Raw genomic sequence first — 12115 nt, forward strand, 5'->3', positions numbered from 1 at the left:
TCGAGGCTGGCGCTCTACCACTTGAGCCACAGCTCCACTTCTAGCTCTGGGGAGATAAGAGCCTCATAGACTTGACTGGCTGGGCCGGCTTCACACTGTTACTCTCAGATCTCAGCCTCCTGAGCAGCTAGGATTATAGACGTGACCCACCCAGGCCAGGCTTTACTTGGTTTTATTTTATTATTATTGTTATTTGGTGGTGCTGGAGTTTGAACTTAGGACTTGACTTACACTTGCCAGGCAGGCACTCTACTAAACCACACCTCCAGTCCTTTCTTTTTGCTTTTAAATGTGTAATAATAATGTACAAAGACCAGTCGGTTCAGAGGAAACCAGTGACATTGGAATAAGGATCTAAGTAGGCCAGGTATGGTGGGTAGGCTGTGCCTGTCACCCAGATATTCCAGGGAAGGAAATGAGGATGGAGATTGGAGGCTTGCCTGGTCAAAAGTTACTGAGATCCCATACCAACAAGCAAGCGAGGTGTAATTTCTGTAATCTGAGCCACAAGCAAAGAATAAGAGGATCGTGGTTGGGCCATTGTGGTCAAAAACTGCAGGTTCCTATATGAAACCTAACTGAAGTAAAATGAGCTAGGGCATGGCTTAAGTGGTAAGAGTGCCTGCCTAGCAAGCATGAGGCCCTGAGTTCAAGACACAGTATTGTCCCTACCCCCCCCCCAAAAAATTATTAAACTTGTAGACATTTATAGTTTAAAATAAAAACCTAACAGGGTCCCCTGGGCTCGATTCCTCAGCACCCCATATGCAGAAAAAGCCAGAAGTGGTGCTGTGGCTCAAGTGATATAGCGCTAGCCTTGAGAAAAAAAGAAGCCAGGGACAGTGCTCAGGCCCTGAGTCCAAGCCCAGGACTGGCAAAAAATATGTAACAGAAGGTATAATACTTGCTAATTCTTTTTATTAAACCATTGTTAGGACTGGGAATATGGCCTAGTGGCAAGGGTGCTCACCTCGTATACATGAAGCCCTGGGTTTGTTTCCTCAGCACCACATATATAGAAAATGGCCAGAGGTGGTGCTGTGGCTCAAGTGGTAGAGTGCTAGCCTTGAGCAAAAAGAAGCCAGGGACAGTGCTCAGGCCCTGAGTCCAAGCCCCAAGAATGGCTAAATAAACAAATGTGTTAAAGCTGGAAGTGGTGTTGTGGCTCAAGTGGTAGAGTAGCCTTGAGCTGAAGAGCTCAGGGACAGCGCCAAGGCCCAGAGTTCAAGCCCCACTACCAACAAAAACCAAACAAATGTGATAAAGCACAGTCACTAGTGGGTATCATAAAGCTGGCGCAGGGTATTTTTCCATTCACAGAGATATGACATAGTCCTTTCCTACATCTCCAGTACTGGGGGATACAATGAAAAAGGCACTGATTGTGCTTGATTTCTCCAGCAGAGGGCCCAAAAGATGGCATGTTCTTAGATAAGATTTCCTTTCATTAGCCACATAGTGCTCACCATTTTCATGAACACCAGCTAAAAAAGTATTAAAAAAATTAAAGGCCAAAAGCACCTCCCCCCAAAAGGAAACAAACTCAACAAAATGGAACAAAAAAAACTACAATCGAATTTCATACATAGCCAAGTGAAGGCAAGCAGGATTCAACCTAGCAGCATTTTACTAAATCAATCATGGGAAATCTTTGAATGGTAAGGACTTTGTAAAAGGAAATGCCAAGTCGCGCTTCAAAACCTCAGACCACAAAGCAGCAGTCAGACACTGCTCACTTGGATGTGCTCAAGGATGCTGACATCATTCATCACCTGCTCTTGTATTTAGGAAAAAGGAGAGCCATTACCATGTCCTTTGATTGTGTTCAACCCAATTACCACGTTATAAAAATAGCAAGCTTCTCTATCCAGCACCAGGTATTTTCATTTCCCCTCCAAGCCTACAGTAAATGCTGTGACCATCTCTGAAGAATGTTAAGAAAGCACATCTGAAGCATTAGCTGTGGTAGTCACACTGTCCAGATTGTGGTACTATTCTCCTCCTTATTCTAGTGTTTCATCTATTCACAGAAAAAAAATTTTTTTTTGGTCAGTCACGGGTCTTGAACACAGAACCTGGGCACTGTCCCTTAGAGCCACAGTGCCACTTCCAGTTTCCTGGTGGTTAATCGGAGATAAGAGTCTCACAGACTTTTCTGCCTGGGCTGGCTTCAACTTATGATCCTTAGATCTCAGCCTCCCGAGTAACTAGGATTACAGCCATGAGCCACCAGCACCTAGGTTGGAAGCAGATGTACTGAAGAACTGTGTGCATGAATTTGTGCATACCTTCTGATGGCTTTGCTGGGTGCCAGGGGCTCACGTCTGTCGTCCTAGCTCCTGATGAGGCCAAGATCTGAGGAGCATGGTTTGAAGCCAGCCCAGGCAGGAAAGTTCATGAGACCCTTATTTCCGATTAACCACGAAAAAGCTGGTAGTGGAGCTGTGGCTCAAGTAGAGTGCCAGCCTTGAGCAAAAACGCTTAGGGGTGGCATCCAGGCCCCAAGTTTAAGACTTAGGACGGACAGACACACACACACTATCCCCCTCCCTCGCGGTTTAAGTAGTGGTGTAAAATGAGTTTCCAGCCTGTCTGCAACAACTCGAATGGGATGTGAAAATGCTTTAGTCGTGTGCTGGAGCGTCGGCACCGCGTTTTGCTCGCAAGGACTGAGCCTCCCCGGGAGAGGAGTGCAGATTGGCGAGCCACGCGCCGCCCAGCCCCTCAGCAAGGCCTGCCGTGCACCCTGGAAGGGAGCGGAGCTGGCGTCTGAGCAGCGGCGGTGTGGGGCCTGGCCACAGTGCTCACTGTTGTCTCACTGATCGCCACAGACGGCCCCTCACCACAGGCCTCCCGCCCGACACCGCGGCCTGGTGATCCCCCGGGGTTCCGGGAGACCGGCCGACGGCGGCCTTGTGATCCCTCGGTGTACCGGGAGACCGCCCGACACCGCGGCCTTGTGATCCCCCGGGGTTCCGGGAGACCGGCCGACGGCGGCCTTGTGATCCCTCGGTGTACCGGGAGACCGCCCGACACCGCGGCCTTGTGATCCCCCGGGGTTCCGGGAGACCGCCCGACACCGCGGCCTTGTGATCCCCCGGGGTTCCGGGAGACCGGCCGACGGCGGCCTTGTGATCCCCTGGTGTACTGGGAGACCGCCCGACACCGCGGCCTGGTGATCCCCCGGGGTTCCGGGAGACCGCCCGACACCGCGGCCTTGTGATCCCCCGGGGTTCCGGGAGACCGCCCGACACCGCGGCCTTGTGATCCCCCGGGGTTCCGGGAGACCGCCCGACACCGCGGCCTTGTGATCCTGGTGTACCGGGAGACCGCCCGACACCGCGGCCTTGTGATCCCCCGGGGTTCCGGGAGACCGCCCGACACCGCGGCCTGGTGATCCCCCGGGGTTCCGGGAGACCGCCCGACACCGCGGCCTTGTGATCCCCCGGGGTTCCGGGAGACCGGCCGACGGCGGCCTTGTGATCCCTCGGTGTACCGGGAGACCGCCCGACACCGCGGCCTTGTGATCCCCCGGGGTTCCGGGAGACCGCCCGACACCGCGGCCTTGTGATCCCCCGGGGTTCCGGGAGACCGCCCGACACCGCGGCCTTGTGATCCCCCGGGGTTCCGGGAGACCGCCCGACACCGCGGCCTTGTGATCCTGGTGTACCGGGAGACCGCCCGACACCGCGGCCTTGTGATCCCCCGGGGTTCCGGGAGACCGCCCGACACCGCGGCCTGGTGATCCCCCGGGGTTCCGGGAGACCGCCCGACACCGCGGCCTTGTGATCCCCCCGTGTACCAGGAGACCGGCTGACGGCGGCCTTGTGATCCTGGTGTACCGGGAGACCGCCCGACACCGCGGCCTTGTGATCCCCCGGTGTACCCAGAGACCGGCTGACGGCAGCCTTGTGATCCCCCGGGGTTAGGGGAGACCGCCCGACACGGCGGCCTTGTGATCCCCCGGTGTTCCGGGAGACCGCCCGACACCGCGGCCTTGTGATCCCCCGGGGTACCGGGAGACCGGCTGGGAAGTGAGTGGGCTCTTCAGTGACGTCAGTTCCCGCTGCTGCCCACGACCTAAGAAGGCGGGATAAGAGACCGTCTCTCCAAGAGAGAACACAGGCTACACTGAGAAAGGAAGGCTTGATGGATTTTTATTTTACTTCACTTTTATTTGTCAGAGACCTGGACTTGAACTTGGTATCTGAAGCTTCTGATCTCTGGCTGGTGCTCTACCACCTGAGCCACACTTCCAACCCGATTTGATCATTTTGTTGGTGGCTGGGGCTCGACCTGGGTCCTGCTCCCATGGAGCTGGGGGGAGCTTCTGCTGCAGGGCGTCTGATTGGAGGGGCAGGTGGGGAGAGAAATGAGAAGGGCTGAAACTAAAGTGCTCTCCCTGGGATCCTATCAATTTTTTTGGTTTTTTTGTGCTATCCCTGGGGCTTGAACTCAGGGCCCTGGGCACTGTTCCTGAGCCTTTGTGCTCAAAGCTAGTGCTCTGCCACTTGAGCTATAACCCTGTTTGTGGCTCTTTTGGTATTTAATTGGGGTGAGCCTTGATCCTCAGATCTCAGCCTCCTGAGCAGCTAGGCAGGCAGGTGTGAGACGCTGGTGCCCGGCCCCATCCGGTTTTTTGTTGTCTGCCTAGGCTGCCTCAGCCACCGAGTAAGGACAGGTAGACAGGAGCATCTTCCCCGAGAGGCCAGCCCTCCTCGCCTGGGCCCGGGGGACTCGGCCCCCCCCAGCCCTGCCTCCTCTGGGTGAGCTGGGCTTTGCTGGCGTCCAGGTCTTCCTGCTGCGCACACCCCAGTGCGGAGCGCACAGGCCCAGCTCCGGCCCGCCTGCCGCACTCACCGACTGCCACGGGGACTCCAGTCCCTCCCTGCGGGGTGCGGGGCCAGGCCCGAGCACGCCCACCCCGGGCAACTGCTGAACAATGTGACTAAACATAGATGTGGCTGCTTGCCCAGCGGCGTGAGGAATGCCACAGTCGCCTGTACCAGGGGACGTCAGCTGCAGAGCTCCCACGACTCGCCCTCCCCGTGTGTGCTGTCCCCTCTATACTGTCCCAGGGAACCCGATGCCTGGCCACTGTCCAGCTGGCTTTGGGGAGGGGCTGTGAGTGGCAAGGACGCCGCTTCTCTGCCCTCAGGCTCACAGAGCCTGTCTTCTCCCAGGCCTTCCAGAGGAAGTGCTGGGCATGGTAGGAGAAGAGGCACTGGGGTTCCTGGGCCAGGCCTCCCCCACACCTCCTCTACCGCACGAGTCCCTGCCGTCCCCTGGTCTTTGCTGAGTGTCAGAGGGCCAAGATCCCCCCCACCCCAGTATGGAGAACACAGAGGTACAAGATCCCCAGGGAGAGATGGAGCCTGGGCCACTTGTGGAAGAGACGAGCCCGGAGCCGGGCCTGAAAGGCAAGGCACACTGGAGAGAGAGCAGCCCTGACAGGGCGGGGAGGGGCAGGGCGTCCTGAGGTAAACCCCGGGGGTTCCCGCTTCCCTTCCCTCGGTGCCCAGGACCCAGACATCAAGGAGAGGCTGGGGACGGGGAGGGAGCAGACGCTGGCGTTGGCCTGGGACTGCCTGGCCCTCCCTGGCGTGGCATGGAGCCAGTTGTCCTCCTGTGGCCACGTCCCTCTGGAGCCCCCCTAGGGACACTCGGAGACATCTCCTCTTCTGTGAATTTCGGAAGCCCACCGCAGAGGGCGGACCTCAGAGTCAGAGCCCGGGTGGAACGCTGGCTCTGCCCCTGTCCTAGTGGGGGACCTGAGCGAGTCACCTCCCCTTCCGCCTCACCGTTCCCACCCAGAGTCACCGGCTTAGCAGAGGCCCTCGGGGGCCATCTCCTCCCCGGCCCCCGGCGGCCGTGCTGGACCACCAGCACGGGAGAGCGCGGGGAGGGAGGGGCCGGGCTCCGTGATGCCGCTGCCCACAGACCACGCAGCCCGGCCCCCCCTCCGCGCCAAGCCTGCCGGGCGGAGCCCAGGTGGCGCGGGGGCCCGTGGCCTTGCTCCCCCCCCCCCCCCGGGGCCGAGTGCCCGCGCCTCACGGCGGCCGTCTCCCCCCAGGCGTGGCCTGCAGCCTCCTCCTCATGTACACCTTCTGCACCGACTGCTGGCTCGTCGCGGTGCTCTACTTCACCTGGCTGGCCTTTGACTGGAACACGCCCAAGAAAGGTGAGCCCGCCTGGGGGAGCGCCCGGCCCTGGCGCCGCCTTACCCACGTGCCCCCCACTTCCGCTTCTTGCCAACGCTGTGTTTTGTTCCCCGGAAGGCGGCAGGAGATCGCAGTGGGTGCGGAACTGGGCTGTGTGGCGCTACTTTCGTGACTACTTTCCGATCCAGGTAAAGACTTGTGGCGGCATCTTGGGAGGGTGGGAATGGAAGGAAACTTGAACTCAGGACATAACCGGCCCCTGTCCAGAAGCCACATAGTGGGGTTGACGCGAGTTCTTCCCCTGTGAGCATCGGGCTGGGTTACTCCTGCCTTCCTGCAGGATTTGAGCCGCACAGTGCCGTTGCCAGATAAGGAGAGGAACTTGGAGCAGGGGGTGGAAGGGGAGAGAAAGTTGCTTCAGTGGAACTCCACACTCAGCTCTGAGCTTCCTGGCAGCCAAGGCAAAAGAGAAATAGTCATTGACTTGTTTGGGGAAGGGAAGTTTGTTGTTGTTGTTGTTGGGGGAACAAGACTTGTTTCAGCCTTTGGATCCAAGCGATCCATTCACAGAGCGCCTGGTGACACAGCTGCACACATTCTGGTTATCGTTTGCTCTTCTGTGACTTCAGGACGCGTTCACAGTGAGAGTGATTTATCCAGAATGGTATACCGCCAGGTAGGTCAGGTTTATCTAGCCTGAAGTGGGCGAGAAGCGGCACGTGTGGGAGTGACAGGCTCTGCTTCCTTCCAGAGCTCTCGACAGAACCGTCCCTTCCCTCTCCCCGTCGCTGGCGTGTGGCCCTGAGGAGGCCGGGGAACCTGAGAGCGGAGCTCTTGGGTTTGACACACAGGGTGGGGACGGCTCGTTGGTAAAGACAGCAGAGAAGATGGGGGATTTGTTGATTAGGGGCCAGCGCTTTTTCTCACTGCAACCTGGAAGGCAGCGTTGGACTGAAGAGGAGCCTCCTGGAGATGACCGTTGCCATTTTTCTTGAAAGCCTGGGCTCCCCCCGCCTGGGAGGGAGGCCCGCCCCGTGCCCCAGAGCTGTGAGGGGTCAACCTCCGAGGCACCCCAGCTTCCCACAGGCCGGGGCGTGGAGACGGGACGGGCTCGTCTGGGACACAGCAGTCCCCGGGAAGCCAGTGTGGATTGTCTGGGACACAGCGGTCCCCCCAGAAGCCAGTGTGGGTCGTCTGGGACACAGCGGTCCCCCCAGAAGCCAGTGTGGGTCGTCTGGGACACAGCGGTCCCCCCAGAAGCCAGTGTGGGTCGTCTGGGACACAGCGGTCCCCCCAGAAGCCAGTGTAGGTCGTCTGGGACACAGCGGTCCCCCCAGAAGCCAGTGTGGGTCGTCTGGGACACAGTGGTCCCCCCAGAAGCCAGTGTGGATCGTCTGGGACACAGCGGCCCCCCCGGAAGCCAGTGTGGATCAGTGTGGATCGTCTAGGACACAGCGGCCCCCCAGAAGCCAGTGTGGGTCGTCTGGGACACAGCGGCCCCCCAGAAGCCAGTGTGGGTCGTCTGGGACACAGTGGTCCCCCCAGAAGCCAGTGTGGGTCGTCTAGGACACAGTGGTCCCCCCAGAAGCCAGTGTGTATTGTCTGGGACACAGTGGTCCCCCCAGAAGCCAGTGTGTATTGTCTGGGACACAGTGGTCCCCCCAGAAGCCAGTGTGTATTGTCTGGGACACAGTGGTCCCCCCAGAAGCCAGTGTGTATTGTCTGGGACACAGTGGTCCCCCCAGAAGCCAGTGTGTATTGTCTGGGACACAGTGGTCCCCCCAGAAGCCAGTGTGTATTGTCTGGGACACAGTGGTCCCCCCAGAAGCCAGTGTGTATTGTCTGGGACACAGCGGCCCCCCCAGAAGCCAGTGTGGGTCATCTGGGACACAGCAGCCCCCCCAGAAGCCAGTGTGGAGCGTCTGGGACACAGCGGCCCCCCCAGAAGCCAGTGTGGATCAGTGTGGAGCGTCTAGGACACAGCGGCCCCCCCGGGAAGCCAGTGTGGGTCGTCTGGGACACAGCGGTCCCCCCAGAAGCCAGTGTGGGTCGTCTGGGACACAGCAGCCCCCCGGGAAGCCAGTGTGGGTCGTCTGGGACACAGCAGCCCCCCGGGAAGCCAGTGTGGGTCGTCTGGGGCACAGTGGTCCCCCCAGAAGCCAGTGTGTATTGTCTGGGACACAGCGGCCCCCCCAGAAGCCAGTGTGGAGCGTCTGGGACACAGCGGCCCCCCCAGAAGCCAGTGTGGATCCAGGCAGTCTGGATTTCCTCCTTGTGGTCGCGAGCCCCCGAGCTCCTGGCTCACTCTCTTCTCCTGCTGGCTTCACTAGCTGGGGAGAGGCAGGGCCTCCTGGCCCTGACGCGAGGCTGTGGACCGTCCGGCGGAGCCCCCCTCAGCACCCAGTCCCGCAGGGAGCGGGGGCCCTAGAACTGGAGGCAGCCGTGAGCCTGAAGGGGGCCGCAGGCGCCGCAGGGTGGGGTGCCGGAGCTGTGGTTCAGCGCGGGGGGGGGGGGGGGGGGATGGGGGGAAAGGGGGAGGTGCACTCCCTGGGCCCCTCCCCCGCCCGCCCAACCAGCCCTGGGCAGGGTCACAGCTCCCTTCCTCCCTGTACTGACCCCCACGTCCACGTGGACTGGGGCTGCGATGGCCCGAGAGGCTGCGCCCCAGGACCAAGCCTCTCCTGTGGCGATGAGGCCTCTCAGTCCCAAGGAAGGCCAGGGCTCGTCCGCTCCGTGCAGCAGGAACAGCGGGACCCAGGCTCCTGAAACCGGCTCCCACCAGTCTCTCCTGCGTTTCCCAGGAGAGACTCAGCCCCTCCATCTCCACTCTGCCTGCCTTCCCTCCGCCACTGGAGGCGTGGGAGGGAGTCCCCGAGCGGTCCTCCCGTTCGCTGACCGGCACCGCGCGTGGCTCTTGCTGGCGCTGCGGGAACACGCGTGAGCGGTGCCTGGCCTCGGGCGGGGCTCCCTGGCTGGTGAGCCGCTTGGACGTGGTCTCTCCTCCACACTCCCTCTCAGGCTTGCCGAGAGCCGCCCGCCCCCTCTGCGCAGCGGAGCCGCGACGCGCCATGAGCTGGCATCACACTCGAGAGGGACAATACCCGGCTCCGTTCTCGCCATTCTCTCCGCTCCTTCCTTCCCGCCCTAGGGTCAGCCCGCGGTGTGCTCTCCGGTGACTATGGCTTCACCCCCAGAAGGTCCCCCGAGGTGGGAAGCCCCTTTCCGCCAGCACAGGGCAGCCCGATAGCCGTTGGTCACACGGCTGGATTGGCCGGGCGTCCTTCCAGACACGGCCCGTGTCCTCTTCCCTGCTCTGTGCTCAGAGGCCAGCTGGGGGTGAAGCCAGGGAACGGGCGAGCTGGCGCCCGGACCCGAGCCGAGTGCGAGCCTCTCGCCCTTCGAGCGATCGGTCACTTTGCCTCCGCGCCCTCCCCGCTCCTTCCGGCGCCTTCTCGCGCTCTGCCTCCAGAGCAGCCCAGCTGTCCGGAGAGCGCTCCTCCCGCCAGAGCTTGGGGCTCAGGGGTCCGCAGCAGCCACCGGAAGGAGGGGCGAGCCCTGTGCTGGGCCACCCCTCCTCCACCCACAGGAAGGACCTTTGGAGAGCAGGCTGGAAGCCATTTATCTGTCCAACCGCCTCATCTCGCAGATGAGCACCGAGGCCCGGGGGGGGCGCAGGGCTGCCGGGGCCAGGCTGCGCTCCGGGCCTTCCTCGGCTCGCGGCTGAGGAAGACCAAGCCTCCCGGACACCTTTTCTGTCCCGGAGGCCGGGTGTGTGGCCTGCCAGGAACGCACCCCAACTTACACCGGCTGGCCGGCTCAGCGAAGGCCCCCGGCTCACACCGGCCGGCTCGGCGAAGGCCCCCGGCTCACACCGACCGGCTCGGCGAAGGCCCCCGGCTCACACCGGCCGGCTCTGCGAAGGCCCCCGGCTCACACCGGCCGGCTCGGCGAAGGCCCCCGGCTCACACCGGCCGGCTCTGCGAAGGCCCCCGGCTCACACCGGCTGGCCGGCTCTGCGAAGGCCCCCGGCTCACACCGGCCGGCTCGGCGAAGGCCCCCGGCTCACACCGGCTGGCCGGCTCTGCGAAGGCCCCCGGCTCACACCGGCCGACCGGCTCGGCGAAGGCCCCCGGCTCACACCGGCCGACCGGCTCGGCGAAGGCCCCCGGCTCACACCGGCCGGCTCTGCGAAGGCCCCCGGCTCACACCGGCCGGCTCTGCGAAGGCCCCCGGCTCACACCGGCCGGCTCTGCGAAGGCCCCCGGCTCACACCGGCCGGCTCTGCGAAGGCCCCCGGCTCACACCGGCCGGCTCGGCAAAGGCCCTCGGCTCACACCGGCCGACCGGCTCGGCGAAGGCCCCCGGCTCACACCGGCCGGCCGACCGGCTCGGCGAAGGCGCCCTGTGGGACTGGGATTTATTTGGCCACGAGGACAGGCTGTCAACAGAACGCTGGAGCAGTGCCCTTCCGCCCTCTGGAGTGGACGTCCTGTCCAGGCTGGGTGAGGGCGTGTGACAACACGGTGAAGGCTTCCCAGATGTCTCTGTCCTCCTGGGCACAGCACCAAGGACGTGAACCTGCAGGCGTCCTGCGGGGCTGCACGGAGCCCCCCGGCCCCCCGGGACGCATTGCCACACAGAGGGCAGGGCGAGGTATCGAGGGTGACCTCGTCCAGATGGGAAGACGACCCATGGCGACCCCCTGGCGTCAGCCGCCGCACCTCTCTCTCGCCACCGTGTTTGCCTTGGCATCGGAGGAGTGGCGGGACTGTGGGCCCCGTGGCCCGGGCGCCCTGTGCCGGAGCCACGGACGGCTGCGCCCGGCCCTTGGTCAGGAGCGCTTCCAGCCTGGGCTTCTCCCGGGAAGCAGCCCGGCCTCTCCGCTCAGTGCGTTCCCCTCGGCGGGAACCGCTTCCGGTCTCTACTTCCTGTGGTCTCTACTTCCTCTCGCGTACTACTTTTCTAATCAGAGAGAGATAGCGATGAGCAAAACCCTCTTGCCGTCCCCACTTCTTGGCACCTCGTCCCAGCCCAGTCCTGTGCCGGGTACTGCTGGGTAGGTGGGAGTCTCGGCCCCCCAGGCCTCAGGGCAGGCCTGGGGTCCTGAGGAAGCCCCCCATGCCTCGGAGCACCCCGGGACAACCACAGGTCAGGTTGTCAGCCGCGGCGGCGGTGCGGCCAGCACCCTCCCCCGCCCCCACCCCAGCCGTGGCTGGCGCAGGGCGGACATGGGCCCTGTCCTGTCTTTCTTGCCTCTGACCTGAGCAGAGTCTGGCGGCTGGCGGCTCCCGTCAGTCCAGCGGTACTGCTCCTGGGCTCCTGGGGGGGGCAGGAGGCGGGCTTCCAGTCACCGCGTCCTGTGAGCCACTGGGGGGCCTGTCGGGGGCCAGGCCGACCCACTCTCCCCCCAGGGAGCTCTCAGGCGGGAAGGCTGCAGCCAAGCCCCCTCTTGCCAAATTAAGGGCTCTAGCCTCTGTCCCCGGGGAAGCTGGACCCCCTCTTCAGTCTGAGCAGGCCAGGTGGGGTTTGACCTTTGAAGCGAATCACCCGGGCTGTGGAGGGGAAGACGAGCGCCGAGACAAGAAGCCAGGAGGGTGGCCGGACGTGAAGAAACGCGCCCTGTGCGTGCTGGCTGTGAGACGCGGGGGCCGGGGGCCTCGGTGCCCTCTCCCGGCCGTGTGTCTCTGACCCGTGGCTTTCTTTGCAGCTGGTGAAGACCCACAACCTGGCCACCAGCAGAAACTACATCTTTGGGTACCACCCTCATGGCATCATGGGCCTGGGGGCCTTCTGCAACTTCAGCACAGAAGCCACCGAAGTGAGCAAGAAGTTCCCCGGCATAAGGCCCTACCTGGCCACGCTGGCCGGCAACTTCCGGATGCCCGTGCTGCGGGAGTACTTGATGTCTGGAGGTGAGACCCCCGGCCGCCCGCCCTGCCGGAGCCCGCGGCGGG

The 12115-nt window shown here is 62.4% G+C and overlaps 1 protein-coding gene across 1 annotated transcript in view; it reads left to right on the plus strand.

Moving 5' to 3' along the window:
• The window catches only part of Dgat2 (diacylglycerol O-acyltransferase 2), a 31588-nt gene that overhangs the window by 14459 nt on the left and 5014 nt on the right, over positions 1-12115 (plus strand). The window contains exons 3-5 of the mRNA XM_048360029.1: positions 6074-6181; positions 6279-6349; positions 11869-12073. Coding sequence (XP_048215986.1) covers positions 6074-6181; positions 6279-6349; positions 11869-12073 — 384 coding nt within the window. The remainder of the gene's footprint in view (positions 1-6073; positions 6182-6278; positions 6350-11868; positions 12074-12115) is intronic.

The sequence above is a fragment of the Perognathus longimembris genome, chromosome 13 (genome assembly GCF_023159225.1).
Source record: "Perognathus longimembris pacificus isolate PPM17 chromosome 13, ASM2315922v1, whole genome shotgun sequence".
Classification (NCBI taxonomy): Eukaryota; Metazoa; Chordata; class Mammalia; order Rodentia; family Heteromyidae; genus Perognathus; species Perognathus longimembris.